Source organism: Nyctereutes procyonoides, unplaced genomic scaffold (genome assembly GCF_905146905.1).
Source record: "Nyctereutes procyonoides isolate TBG_1078 unplaced genomic scaffold, NYPRO_anot_genome, whole genome shotgun sequence".
Lineage (NCBI taxonomy): Eukaryota > Metazoa > Chordata > Mammalia > Carnivora > Canidae > Nyctereutes > Nyctereutes procyonoides.
Genome location: NW_026575135.1, coordinates 63,691,837 through 63,706,334, shown reverse-complemented (window position 1 = coordinate 63,706,334; position 14,498 = coordinate 63,691,837). Strand labels below are relative to the sequence as shown.

General features: G+C 37.8%; 1 protein-coding gene across 5 annotated transcripts in view; it reads left to right on the top strand.

The window, feature by feature from the left end:
* The window catches only part of PRR16 (proline rich 16), a 199,362-nt gene extending 185,349 nt beyond the window's left edge, over positions 1-14,013 (top strand). For all 5 annotated transcript variants that reach the window (XM_055302529.1, XM_055302524.1, XM_055302526.1 and 2 more), the window contains one exon: positions 10,957-14,013. In XM_055302529.1, coding sequence (XP_055158504.1) covers positions 11,008-11,712 — 705 coding nt within the window. In that variant the 5' untranslated portion in view covers positions 10,957-11,007 and the 3' untranslated portion in view covers positions 11,713-14,013. The remainder of the gene's footprint in view (positions 1-10,956) is intronic.
* Positions 14,014-14,498: the final 485 nt, after the last annotated feature.

Below are 14,498 nucleotides of genomic sequence, written 5' to 3'. Positions count from 1 at the left end.
ATTACAAAAGCAAACAACACAATAGCTCTTCAAAATATACCGTGTGCTGTCTCAGAAAGTTTCAAAAGGGGCACCTGGGTGGCTCAGTCATTTAAGCCCTCAGCTCTTGGTTTCAGCTCAGGTCATGATCTCACGGGTCATGAGATCAAGCCCCATACCTATAAAAGTTTCAAAATATTAAACATTTTTAAGTATGTTTATCCTTCCCATGTAGTTCCTAACAAGAATGATTACATGTATATGATTTTTTTTGTCTGTGTGCTATGTATGTGTATGTGTTTTATTTAGTCTCTGTTTCAGAGGATGCTCTTTGACTTGGAATATCCTTCCTCTCTTTTTATTCTTTAGAATCATTGCTTTTCACTAGGCACACTGAGCCCCGGATAAAAGTCTACATTCCCAGCCTCCTTTCCTCTAGGAAACTTAATTTTGGCTGGTAAAACATAAGCAAATCAAATGCATTACTCTTGAAACAGCTCTTTAAACAGGAGTACTTATGCCTTTGCTAACCTTATCTGTTCTTTCCCTTGAAATGCTTATGTGATGACTGGAAGTCGAGCTCAGAACTTGGGGACTTGAAAATGTAGGTTATGCACTAAAGCAGAAAGCTACCCAGGGCTTGAATCTCTGCCAACTTATAGGTATCTCCATTACCAGCATTGTATATTCTGTCAGGCACACCAAGGACAAGGAGAGTAAACATTAGCTAATTCAACAGCTTTATTATGGTTTTTGGCATATTATGGAAATGTATCAGTAGCTGATCAGCTAGGTCTCTAAGAAATAATATGGTTAAAGATGTAACCCCACTTCTTGTAGAAATCCAGAAACAGCTTTAGGAACCCAAGACTATTCTAGTCATCCCTTGCGAAGCAAGCATTTAGCATTTACCACTCGAGCAGCTCTTTCATACTGGTCATTGGGCCTTTTCAAAAGTCAAGAGAATCCTGAGTCACTTCTTTTTTTTTTTTTAAAGTTCTCACAGATATATATATATATATATATATATATATATATATATATATATATTTTAAGATTAAATAAATGCCAAAGTAGAGTTAACCAAATTGTGGAATAATTTCAGTGTTTCCATGTATTAAATTGTTTCTAACACAAGTGCATTCACAAAATGATTACAGGAATTATTTGTACATAGTAAATCAGATGCAGTAAATAACAAAACCTGTGATCTGGCAATGGAACACAAAGTTGTATGCTCTATGATAAACTGTTTATTTCAATCCTATCAATAGATCAGTAGCATAGATAGATAATGGGTACATAGATAAGTATAAATGTTAGTTTTTAAAATTTGGTATAATATCAAAAATAGAAATGAAGTGTGTGAGTTATGAACAGGAGGCCAAGGAAATTGACTACTTGTCCTCATGCTGGAATAGCCCCATTGGTGACTCCACTCCTTTCTGTTTCATCCATCCAGGGAGGATCTGACTGAGTCCATCATTTGCTATTCTCTATACTGTGCCTCTGCTGGACAAAGCTCTTTGGTCCACCTACATTTGGGCTCAGCCACTGACTATGGTCTAAGAGCTATGAGGAGGGAATGTTTTCAACTGCCTCCTTCTCTTGGGAAAAAATTCGTATGGCTCCCATTCAATTTCTCTTTTTATTTATTTATTTTGTAAGATTTCATTTATTTATTCATGAGAGATACACAGAGAGAGGCAGAGACACAGACAGAGGGAGAAGCAGGCTCCCTGCAGGGAGCCAGATGTAGGACTTGATCCCAGGACCTCAGGATCATGCCCTGAGCCAAAGACAGACGCTCAACCACTGAGCCACCCAGGTACCACTCAATTTCTCTTTTTAGATCTTTGCTGCTGATACCACATATTTTAAAAGTGGTTGTTTTGATACATCAACACTAAAAACCTTAGAAGTTTTCATAAATTTTCTTATACAGATTTTTAAGTTGGGGTTAAATTCTTTCTTTCTTTCCATTAAGTTTGTAACTGCAATTTTTATAGTTGCAATTTGTTACTGAACAGATCCCAGAGGAAGATTCCCTCACATTGAAAGGGTGTTTTCTTTGTTTCTAAGGCAATTGAACTATATATTGTGTGGTTTTTATTTAAACCGATAAACAGGATTTAGGAAAGTTATAAATACATCTAGAGCTATCGATGTAGACAAATAATTAAAGATAAATATACACTTTAGCTATCTTCATTGTTTTGGAGAGAGACTGAAATGCTTTCTGTCCCAAGCTGTGGAGCCAGGTGCGCAAAGTCAAGAACATAATAAAAGAGCTCACCAAGTGTCAACAGTGCCTTATTTCTGCCTTCCTTTTTCTCTGCTTAATCCATTCCTTTTTGCCTTCTAGAACCATCTGGAATTGGTGTATTTTATTTATCTATTTTTTAAGATTTTATTTATTCATGAGAGACACAGAGAGAGAGAGAGAAGGGGGGGGGGCAGAGACAGGCAGAGGGAGAAGCAGGCTCCATGCAGGGAGCCTGATGTAGGACTCCATCCTAGGTCTCCAGGATCAGGCCGTGGGCCGAAGGTGGCGCTAAACTGCTCAGCCACCCAGGCTGCTCTGGAATTGGTGTATTTTAAAGACTTTGAAAATCAGACCCACGCTGGAAAAGCTGGGGAGGGATGGAAGTGAGGTCAACACCTGTCTTTTCTCTCCGAGTCTACTTTTGTCACTTCTCTCTCTCAGCATATTATTAGAGCATCTACTCTTGGCAATCACTGCTCCCTACCCAGGGAAACAAAGACAAAAATCCATGCTCATGGTCTGAGTGGAACACATATGAATAGACAATTCCAATTTATTAATCCTGTTGTAATAATAAAAGGACATAGCCACGTGAGAACATAAGACAAAGAGCTCTTAATTTTAGGTAAATCTATTTGTCCTGAATTTCACTCTAATGATAACACTACAATGTTTCTATTTTTATTCTTCATAATTAAATATTTATAGAATTCATATAAATAAATTTTGGATTTCCACAAATAACTTAGATCATATATACTCACTTAATTTCTACCAAATCCACTTCTCGTTTGTGAAATATTTGGGTATTCCCCACATATGAAAACCTTGAGCTCAAGGTTTCCTAATTCCTAATTCCCAAGTCAATTACCATTATTCTTAATTATTCCACAGTTGAACCACAGCTTCCTTGTATGTGATGCTAACAGAAAGCTCCTAAAATCATCAAACCCACAAGTCATTGTCCTTTCTTTAAATCTCTCTGTTTTAGTTCCATTAGCAGATTCTTCTATAGACATGAATAGCCACAGTTGGACAGATGGCTCAGTTTCATGTTTGATATATACATGTCTCCTTTGCATCACATGTTTAGGTGTGCATGTTCTCAGACTTATGATTGATGTCACGCTTCTTCTCACCTCCAAATATCTGCAAACGATCTGTCCCTCTAGTCCTACTTTCTTTCATTTTGTTCTGTTGAATTCTATCCTTCCTGTGGTTATGATTCCTTGAGTTTCAGTGTGATACTTTGGGAAGAGTTTCAGCAAAACTCTGAAGTGTAATTATAAGGACACAGTGTATTCCTTGTCTGGCTAATTTATTCATCTCCCACTTGGCTGCCGTGGAGTCTAACTAGCCAAGTAAATAAACTTCATCACCTTTCAATATGTTCTCCACATGGCAGCTGTAAGCGTTGCTTCTTTTCTTTCTTTCTAACTTTATTTAACAAGTGTTAAATATTTCTTTTATTTTGAAATTATAAAATGTTTCACACATGACCAAAAATAAATAAACTAATGGCAACAAATGCAACCCAGATTTCATGAAAGCTAACCCTTTTACCATGTCTTTGCCTTGAGTTTTAAAAGAAATAAAGTATTTTAACTATATGACTGCTGCCTTTCAACATCTGTTCACCTTCTTCCTTGCCTATATTTGATGTGTATTATTTATTTTCACATTTTATAAATAAAACTACCCTTGTTTCTATATTTGAACAATACAGACGTACTGAGTATATGTATTTTAACTTTGTTACATCCAACATTAGGTTTTTGAGATTTATCCCTACTGATACATATAGCTCTAGTTATTTCCTTTGAACTGCTTTATATTTGCGTACCCAGGCCCTTACTAACAGATATTTAGGTTGTTTCCAGCTTTTTTGCTATGAAAAAAAAACAACAAAAAAACAAAACAAAACACACACAAAAAAAAAAAAAGAAAGAAAAAAAAAAAACAACGAGCAATGAACATTCTTATGCTTTTTCAACCCTTGTACACATCCGTTCGAGTTTCTCTAGAATAGGGTAGGCTTTGTTCCTCAAATACCTATAACATAAGGTATGTACCTTATCCATTTTAGAGGACATTGTTAAGAATTTTCTCCACAGACCAAATTTATATTGGCAATAGCATGTATAGAGTTCCCATTTATCTGCATCATCATCATCAGCTGGAATTATCAGACTGTTTTGTTTTGAATAACGATTGAGAATGAAATGCTATTGCATCTTCAGTTTGCCATCCCTCGAGTACTTCTGAGATTAAATGCATTTTCATGGTTTTTGGAAATCTGTCATTCAGCTGTGTCAGTTACTTTTTTTACATTTTTCTGATATTTCATGTGTATATGTACATAAGTTCTAAATTTTGTTTCATTCACTTTTTTGCCAAAGTATCAATACAATACTGTTTTGATGAAAAAAATTATGTTAGGTGTTTTGCTTAGTGTGTATAAGCTGCATCAGGTTTTATTAGGCTATTTGCCTGCTATATCTTACTTGTGTCAGTTTATATCAATCTTTCTGTGTTCCTTTATGAATAAGTTATTGTAATCTATGTTTGTTATGATTACTAATATTTTTGAAGTTTTTTTCTATATTATAGTTTTTTTTCTTATTACTATGCTTTTTTTTTAGTTTTCTTATTTTCTGTCTTTTTAAAATTTAAAATTTGCCAAATTTTTCTCACTCACTTTTTAAACTTTATATTATTTTGGAAAGTATAAGTTTGTCTATTAACTGAGTAGTGGCCCTAAAATTTTTTCACACACACTCTTGACTTAATGAATCAGTATCAGATAGCTACTGATTCCTTGCAGGCACACACGCACACAAATATCATGACCTTAAAGTGCTCTAACCCTGTTCTTCAAACAGACATGTCATTTTCCCTAGCATTTTATTTTCACATTTTCCTAATCTCCCTGCTTAGTCATTAGTATATTACCATTTTGTAAACAATGCACGTTTTTAATATTTTATGATTTCTTTGCTCACATATGCTTTTTGTATTCTAGCCCTTTCTTCTGTTTTTTTCTTTTTTACCTCTTTCTGAATTGTCATTTATCAGTACTTTCTAAACTGAGCTATAAAAAGTACAGTCTCCTAATCCTTTTGTCTGACAATGTTGATTTCACCCTCGCTTTTACAGAAGAATTCAACTAAATTGTATTTCCAGTTACTTCCTTTCAATATGAGCCATATTCCTAAAATTTTCTTTGGATTTCTCGTTTGGTTGGAAATCTGTCAGCCTAATTTTGTGACTCAATACATACTTGATACCCCTTGTTTTATTGTTGTAAAACTTGTGTCATTCCTTTCATAGGAGGAGACATTTCTTCCAGGGTTCTTCTAGCTGGTTGAGGAATTAAATTGACATGGGAAAGAGTAACAGGAGGGAAAAAAAACCAGAGTTTTATTACGTGTGCATGATGGTTCAATGATGAAATTAAGACCCAAACAGATGACTGAGGCAGGCAGTTTTTATACATTTTAGACAAAGAGGAAATAAATTAATAATGAGGAATTGACAGGATAAAGAAAACAGATGCTTGGGAACTTTAATTAGTAAGGAATTCTAAGCAGAATTTGGGCTGAGGTAGTAGATGAGTAAGAAAGTAATAAAATTTGTTTCTACCATTTTCTTGACTTTAAAATTCCTATCTCTGGTGATAAAGATGCCTTTTTATTTCTTAGTACAGGGAGGGTACCTTTTATACAGAAGATTTATATCTTGTTTTCAGGGGGACCAAGGAGGGTCTGAGTGTCCTTGTACCAGCTGGGTCCCGAGTACCTTTAACACAAAATAATATGCCTTTGTGGTATTTTGGGCAGCCTACCCTTGGCACCTACACTTTTCCTTGTTCTGTGTATGTTCTACAGTATGTCAGCACATGGGTTTGTTTGTATTTTCCTATTTTCAGCGACGTGTATTCTCTCATTAGACGATGCTTCCATTCTGAAAAACAGCAGTTCATCATCTGTTTAAACATTGTGTCTCTCACTTCTGGAACTCCTTAAAACTATGGGGTGCTTGCTCAGCACCTAGTAGGGACCCCAGCAGCCTGGCTGCTCAGTGACTCTCCAGCCTCACCTCTCATGGTGCTCTTCAGCCTAGAATCTTCTTTATATGGCTCACACTAAGGCCCTCTCTCCTGTCAGAGTACCTTTATCATCAGGCTCTTTCCTCAGTGGCCTTCTGGAATTTCTTTTCTCTTAGCCAGTTAACAGCCACTCATCCTTTGGGTGGGCTTCACTGACTTTTCTGATGGGGGTTTTATCTCCTCTCCTATTTAAAAATCTTTTAAAAAAAAAGATTTTATTTATTCATGAGAGACAGAGAGGCAGAGACAGAGGGCTCTAGCCCCACAGGGAGCCCAAAGCGGGACCTCAGGATCATGCCCTGAGCCAAAGGCAGCCGCTTAACCACTGAGCCACACAGGTGCCCCTCCTCTTACAGTACCATGGTCTGTCATTCAGAGCTCCTGGAGCATGAGTACTTTTACAATTATTTGAGTATCTAATTAATGCCAGGTGCTTCTATGAGATTCCCTCCTCCATGAAAGCAGAACAGTTGATCCTTAAGTCCACAGGTTTGAACCCTGTACATCCACTTATATGCAGATTTGTTTCAAAAAATACAGTACACTACTGTAAATGTATTTTATCTTCCTTATGATTTCCTTAATAACATTTTCTTCCCTTTGTTGTAGGAATACAGTATATAATGCATATAATATACACAATATGTATTAATTAACTGTTTATGTTATCAATAAGGCTTCCAACCAACAGTAGGCTAGTAGCTCTTAGTAGTTAAGTTTTGGGGATCCAACAGATGCAAATCTTTGGCTGCACAGTGGAAGTGGCACCCTAAGACTTTTATTGTTCAAGAGTCAACTGTATTTTGTCTGTTTTAGTTTTTTTATTCTTGTTGGCATTTTGTACGCATTCGGGAAATAACCACGTGGAAACTAAAACCAGCCAGAAGCTCTAGAACTATGAGAGACTCAGGCAATACTGATTCGTCTCTGACCAGCAGCTTCACTTCCTAGAGTAGACCAGCTCTCTTTCTTTCTCTGCAGATACTTAATACAATAGACAGCTCAGGGTCAAGATCTTTCTGGGTTAAATAGTATACAGTACCTTTGAGTCGGGACTCCCCCTGTGTTTCACATTCATTCAGTGTCCTCCCATTTTAATTTCTGGGATGTCTGAGCCAGAGCTGCAGAAAGTGCCACCACCTCTGGATCATTTCTGATAAATCCCTTTCGCCTATTTTATTCCAGAATAACTGAGCAGATGTGACTTTTAAAAGTAACAACTTCAAAAATCAAATGAGAAAGAACATGTTTTCATTCATTTCTGAACTAAAGAAATAACCTTCAGTGCCTTTATTTAACAAATATTTATTGAGATGCTTTTGAGTGCCATTCACTGCATTAGAACTTTAGGTCACACTAATAAAAAAACCAGCATAGATACTGTTATCACTGAAGTTAGAGTATAGAGAAGAAAGACTATTCCATATTCCTGTACTCCTACCAGTAACTAAATAGTAAAAAAGTATGTGAATGCTTTGAATGAAAAAAATAAAGTTCCCTGTGACCTTAACAAATTCACATGACCTACATGGGAAATTGCAGGACGATAGGGAAGGCTAACATCATGACTAACTCCTGAGCTAAGATTTTAATTCGACAAAGGGGAGAGGTAAGAGCACTTCAAGGAGAAAAATTAGTATGTGCAAATGTCTTATGGTAGGAAGCAGATTGACAATGATAAGGGTCTATAAGAAGACCCAAGAGATTTGAGAATGAAAGAAAAGGAAATTTTATTAGAGTTGAGAATGGAGAGCCATTTAAGGAGAAACTGTGACATGCTGACTTGTACTGGCTAATAAGGGCCAATTGTTCTATTTTCAGAAATTTTGTGTGAGCCAGCCACTAAATAACCATTATTAAAAACAAAAGTATAGAATCACTGAACTCTACCTCTGAAACTAATAATACACACCCTATGTAGACTACTTGAATTTAAATAAAATTAAATTGAATCTAAAAATATATTTTATATTATACATATTTATTATTTAATATATTAATAAAATTGTGTTTTTGAGATAATAAATTATATAACCAATAAAACATTTAATATATTAAGTAATTATGTTAAATGTAAATGTTTTGCTTTCTTTTAAAAAAAAATTTTAGTTATTATTCATGAGAGACACAGAGAGAAAGGCAAAGACATAGGCAGAGGGAGAAGCAGGCTCCCCACAGGGAGCCAGATGCTGGACTCGATCCCTAGACCCCAGGATCACGACCTGAACCAAAGGCAGGTACTCAACCACTGAGCCATCCAGGTGCCCAAATACAAAGGTTTTCTAATTATTCTTAATCATTCTTAATTACATTCTTAATAGTAAAATGTAGTCAACACATTTTACTATTGTGCTCCTGAGTTTATTTTTTGCCTATTCTATTGGCATGGTAGAAACACCTCATATTGCTATGCCACTGAACATTTCTTTCCAACCTCACAGGCAGTGATGTCACATTTACTAACTCGAAATTGATCAAGTAGGAATTTACACCAAGGAAATTGGCAGGCTGTTATATTTAAAACTCCCCTAGACCTCTAAGAACCAGCTGTTAAACATTTACCAGCACAGCACTGAGCGAAACTGTACACGACCTGGGAGACAGTGATAAGAATTGATCTTTATCACAGGAGAAATGAACAGGCATTGAAAGATTTTAAGCAGGGCGTTGACAGGAGCTCATTTCTATTTTAAAAAATCACTGATGCTACAGAAATGAAAGAGGAAGCCTTGTGACTTGGGAGGGGGGCGTGGTAAATATTTGTGGCTCCGACTAGGACCAAAGAAATGAAAATGCAGAGAAGTGGTTTGATATATATTTAGGAGCTAAAAAATAGAAGGCTGAGCTCTAGTGACAGTAGTGTGAAGCAATCACTTAAGACCCACCTGAGGAAGAAGTAGAATCTCTACATCCTCCCTAAGTTCTGGCTGCTTACGAGATTTTCATCTGGAGCCCAGTTCTGCCACTGTGTGTCAAAGAGCCAACTTCACAGTTGAACAGAGGCCTGAATAAGAGAAAAATGTGCATATGGAAACGTGAAATGAAAAGACTATCTCCATATATAAATAAATTATTTTAAAAGTAATCTGTAACCTTTCCATCTTTATTTATGGGTAATCGTGCATTTATGGCAACCGTGAGAATGGTCTCCAAGATCTCTGAGAGAGAGTGAATGACCATGTTCTGATGCCCAGCATTTGGGCCAAGGCTGTTCTTCCAGAAGCTACTGCCTCCAGACAATGACTGAACAGGATAGAGACCCTCAGGCAAGCCTCGTAGGGGTGATGACAGATTCCTTCCATGAGTGGCTTTAGCACCATGACTCCTCAGGCACATCTGCTCCTTCACATCCATTCTCTTCATTTGAGTCAAACCTCCATCATGGTCTGGTGGCTCTGCGGGCCACATTTGATTCTCTGCCTCTGCCCTGTGTCTGTGGCAGGTCTTGAGATGCTGCAACTTGGATCTCTCCTTGCAAGTGATGGCACCCATCTAGAGTGCAAGTTCTTGGACCAAGAGAGTTTTCTGCCTGTGTGTTAGGTGTCACAGGGGTTTCTGCCATTCCCTCAATGCTTTGGTGTTCTGTTTTATGTGGGACGAAGGTCTGGGAAGTCCCTGGGGTTTTATGCCTGTGTTCCCTCAGGGCGAGCTCATTCATTCCGTCCCCTGCCCTGCCCTCAGCCCCCAACAGGAGAGGCCCATGGAACAGAGACAATGAGTGAGGACAGACCACATTGTGTCTGGGTTCCTGGGGACTCTAAATTGTCAGGATTGCATATACTTCACCTTTAATTATTCATTAAAATTGTAGCTTTTTCCTTTCTTCATTTTGGTGGAGGCTGCCTCTTCCTTCTGATTTGCCAGAGGTGAAACAGTTGATGTGTCCTTTCTATCCTCAGAGGGCTGGAGACTTTTTGCAGCTCATCTCGGTGGGTGTCCTTGTGATCTCCATTCTCCGATGGTCTCAAGAAAAGTTAGGATTTTGCAGAGTATCTGGCTTTTCTCCTTCTTAGCATGAGATTAATGTTCCTCTGTAGCTTTCGACATGCTGAGCAGAGAGAAAGTCCCCGCCTCTTGTTTTTACAAATCAGTTATGTTTCTGCATCAGGCTTTTATCTTTGGTGAGTTCAGCAGAGCCGGGAATAAAATGTGTGCATAAATCATCCATTATATTCTAGATACATGAAATCATTAGGTTGTCAAACAGTCGACATGCCTATGGAGGCTGTTCTGTAAATTCACTGAATGTAAATATTATGCAACATTGGAATACACAGGGGCACCTGGGTGGCTCAGTCAGTTAAGTGTCTGCCTTGGGCTTGGTCATGATCTCAAGATCCTGGGATTGAGCTCAGCATTGGGCTCCCTGCTCAGCAGGGAATCGGGGAATCTGCTTCTCCCTCTGCCCGTACCCCATTTGTGCTTGTGGTCTCTCTCTCTCTCAAATAAATAAATACAATATTAAAAAAAATTGGAATACACAATGTAGTATTAGTGTATTAAGGCTCCTGGAGCAGATTTCCAGCTGGACAGGGAGACATTGTTTCTAGTATGCTTGGCTTTAGGTCATTGTTCAACACAGTTACCTTGTCCTTTCCACCAGGTGGTTGACCAGATTGATACCCTGACCTCTGACCTACAGCTGGAGGATGAGATGACCGACAGCTCCAAAACGGACACCCTGAATAGTAGCTCAAGCGGCACCACAGCCTCCAGCATAGAGAAGATCAAAGTGCAGGCCAACGCACCCCTCATTAAACCCCCCGCCCACCCGTCTGCCATCCTCACGGTCCTGAGAAAACCAAACCCCCCGCCGCCGCCCCCACGGTTGACACCTGTGAAGTGTGAAGACGCCCAAAGAGTGGTGCCGACTGTCAATCCTGTGAAGACTAATGGCACCCTTCTGCGAAACGGAGGCTTACCCCTAGCACCGAACAAAATTCCAAACGGAGACATCTGCTGCATCCCCACTGGTGGCTTGGACAAGGCTCCAATGCAGCCTCTGATGCACAGACCTGAAAAAGACAGGTGTCCCCAGGCAGGGTCCCGAGAACGGGTTCGGTTTAATGAGAAAGTGCAGTACCATGGCTATTGTCCCGACTGTGATGCCCGGTATAATGTAAAAAACAGGGAGGTCCATTTACACCGCGAACCTGTCCACCCACCGGGAAAGCTCCCGCACCCCGGCCCTCCCCTCCCTCCTCCACCCCATCTCCCTCCTTTTCCGCTGGAAAACGGGGGACTGGGAATAAGCCACAGTAACAGCTTCCCCCCTCTCAGACCTGCAACTGTGCCTCCTCCCACTGCACCAAAACCACAGAAGACCATCTTGAGGAAATCGACCACTACAACAGTGTGATGTATGCCATTTCCAAAACCTTTTCATTGATTTTTGTTTTTTTTTAATTTCTATATTATAAACATAAAATAATAAGTAATGAGCACTTTCTACTCAAGCAATAAAAAAATCCCAAATATATTAATCCTGCATTCAGCAAAGTGGCATAAAAACCACCTGGTAAGTATGCAGTATATTGTTTATATGCCGGGTAATGCGGTATTTAACAAGTTGCGTCATCAGAAACCACAGAACCATGAAAAAGCTGCCTATGTTTTTTTTTTTTTTTCAACTGACCTAGGATAAACAGTGACCTGTAGATTTCAAATAGTTTCATTTACTTTCACAGACGGGATTAGATTCATTTTATTCATGCCTAACTCATCTATGCATTAATAACATGTCATCCTTCTCACTTTGACCAGATGCTTTTTAAGGAAGAAATTTTAATACAGAAGGACTATTTTATTATTTTTTCTAAAGATGTTTGTCACTAGTTTTACATCATGAAATGCCAAGAACAATACCAGAAAGTTTATTTTCTATACTATACAATTATGATTCTATGTTCAGCTATATATGTAATGAAAGATTTTGTCTGTGGAAATATCATATGTCAATAAACAACAGTACATAATGGCAAAAGCAAATGTTCCTCAGAACTAAAATGCAGCCGTGCTTCTTCATTTAATCCCATGTTAATAGTCATCAAAATGGATAGCTATTCTGACAGAGTTTGAAGATTACAGTGAGTATATGGCAGACTTTTCCAAATTAAACATCCTAATCAGATCATAAGTAGTGCTTTACACATTTTCATATTATGTATTGTGGTACCCCACCCCAAGACCCTATATTAAGTGTCTCATTGACACAGTATATGGCCAAGCCCTTTAGGTCCTCCTCACACTCAGCATCCCTCCTGGACACACCATAAACCAGGACATTAAAGCAGTGGGATGATTTGCCCCCTGCATCAGCAAGTCCTCTGCCTCCCCAAGGGAATCCCTATTTATAAGAGAATCCCAGAAGAAAATAAAGATGCTTCTGGAATAGAATGTTTTAAGTACCAGCCTTAATGTTGTTTCCCCTCACAGTTGAAGCATCCCAGGGGTCCTTGTCATTTATAGAAGGAAGAGGAGAAATCCTTTCCTCCTGACATCTTACAAAGGGCCTTCTCTTAAACCTAACTTGCTAACTTATGTAATAACCCACCCAAGTTCAAGTTCACTTCCCAACTACTATGCTTTGGAATGATTGGATATTTTGCCCTGGAACTAGAAATTAGTTTATCCATCCTAGAATCATGATTGATAGGTGCACACCTGAACAAAAGTTGTCCATTAAGTGGCAGGAGTAGAGGGAGTTATCTTTGGTGAAATTGGTTTATTGTGCAGCATAATAAAGAATACTGTAATCTTTTGGACTATTTGGCTTTTGATCTCAAAACTTTCATTTTTGTTGCTAACAGGGACCTAGTCATATTTCTTTGTTGCTTTTTCAAGCCATATCATGGTAATCTGGAATACTGTTTTCAACAACTTCCTATTAAAAGATGCTAATGTACCTTAGGCAGAATAACAGAAAGTAGGCATTACTTTTTGAAGGAACAATTAAATAAGTAAAAAAATAGAGGATGTCATGTTACAAATTTACTCAGCATGATTTTCATTCCTTTGTATATTGGCCATGAAGATAATGCAAGCACAAAACATCCATGTTTTTCAGGAAGTTACAGAACATAAGACCAATAATAAAAAAAGGCTATAATCTAAAATAGATAAATTAATAGTGTGATAAGTATGTTTAATAAATCTGACCCAAGTAAACACAGAATTGACTTCCCGAATACCAAACTAATATATTCTTAACTTTTTCATGCACTCGTTTAGGCTTGATATAAATAAACCCAGCTTTTATCATCTTCCTAGATTTTAATAATTACTTCCTTTCAAATGTGCATGCAGTGTTAGACCATATTGGTATTATAAATAGTCTTTGAAGACATGTAGCTTTCTCCCTTCAGCTCATCTTCCTTCCATAACCAGGTACCATGACCTAATAATTAGCTTTTCATTTGAAATGCTGACCTCTGTCAATCTGGGGGCCAGTCTGGATCTCAAGGTAAGAGCTTCCTAGAAAAAAAAAAAAAAAAGAGCTTCCTAGAAACCACAAATCATTCGCAGAGTAGATAACTTAATTGCAATGAAGTAAGTTGAATAAGCTAATTCAAGCTGATCCAAGAAGGATATTGAGCCAGGTGCTTAGCCACAACCTGTGAGGTTCAAATTAATCTGTTTCTCAAAGTATAGACAAAGGTATCCTGTGAAAAACCATCTTTTTAAGTGAATTTGGTGACATTGCCAAAATGACAACACAAATATGTTCTCAGTCAACATATTTATAAGTAACTTTTGGTATAGAAGGCCAAGTTAAATCCCAACCTTAAAAAAAAGGTAAGAGGTGTTGACCTTCCCTTATTACAGTTTATTAAATATTCAGCATTAAATGTTAGATTATACCCGTGTTGGGACTTTCTTTTGGGTTTATTTATTCCATATGTTATTTCATTTTTTTCCTTTAAGGTGTGAAATATATTGGGCCAATGGGGTTTGTTTTGTTTTTGTTTTTCCCCAACTGATCATTTTGCATCATTCACTGGAACTTATGTCTTTAAATAGATATAAACTTGTAAAACATGGGAAACAACTAACATAGGGCATCATAATAAAGGTATAATTAAAGTATCATAAGTGGCAGTGCCATTTCTTCCATGAGCCAACATTGCTTTCAAAATTTAAATTCTG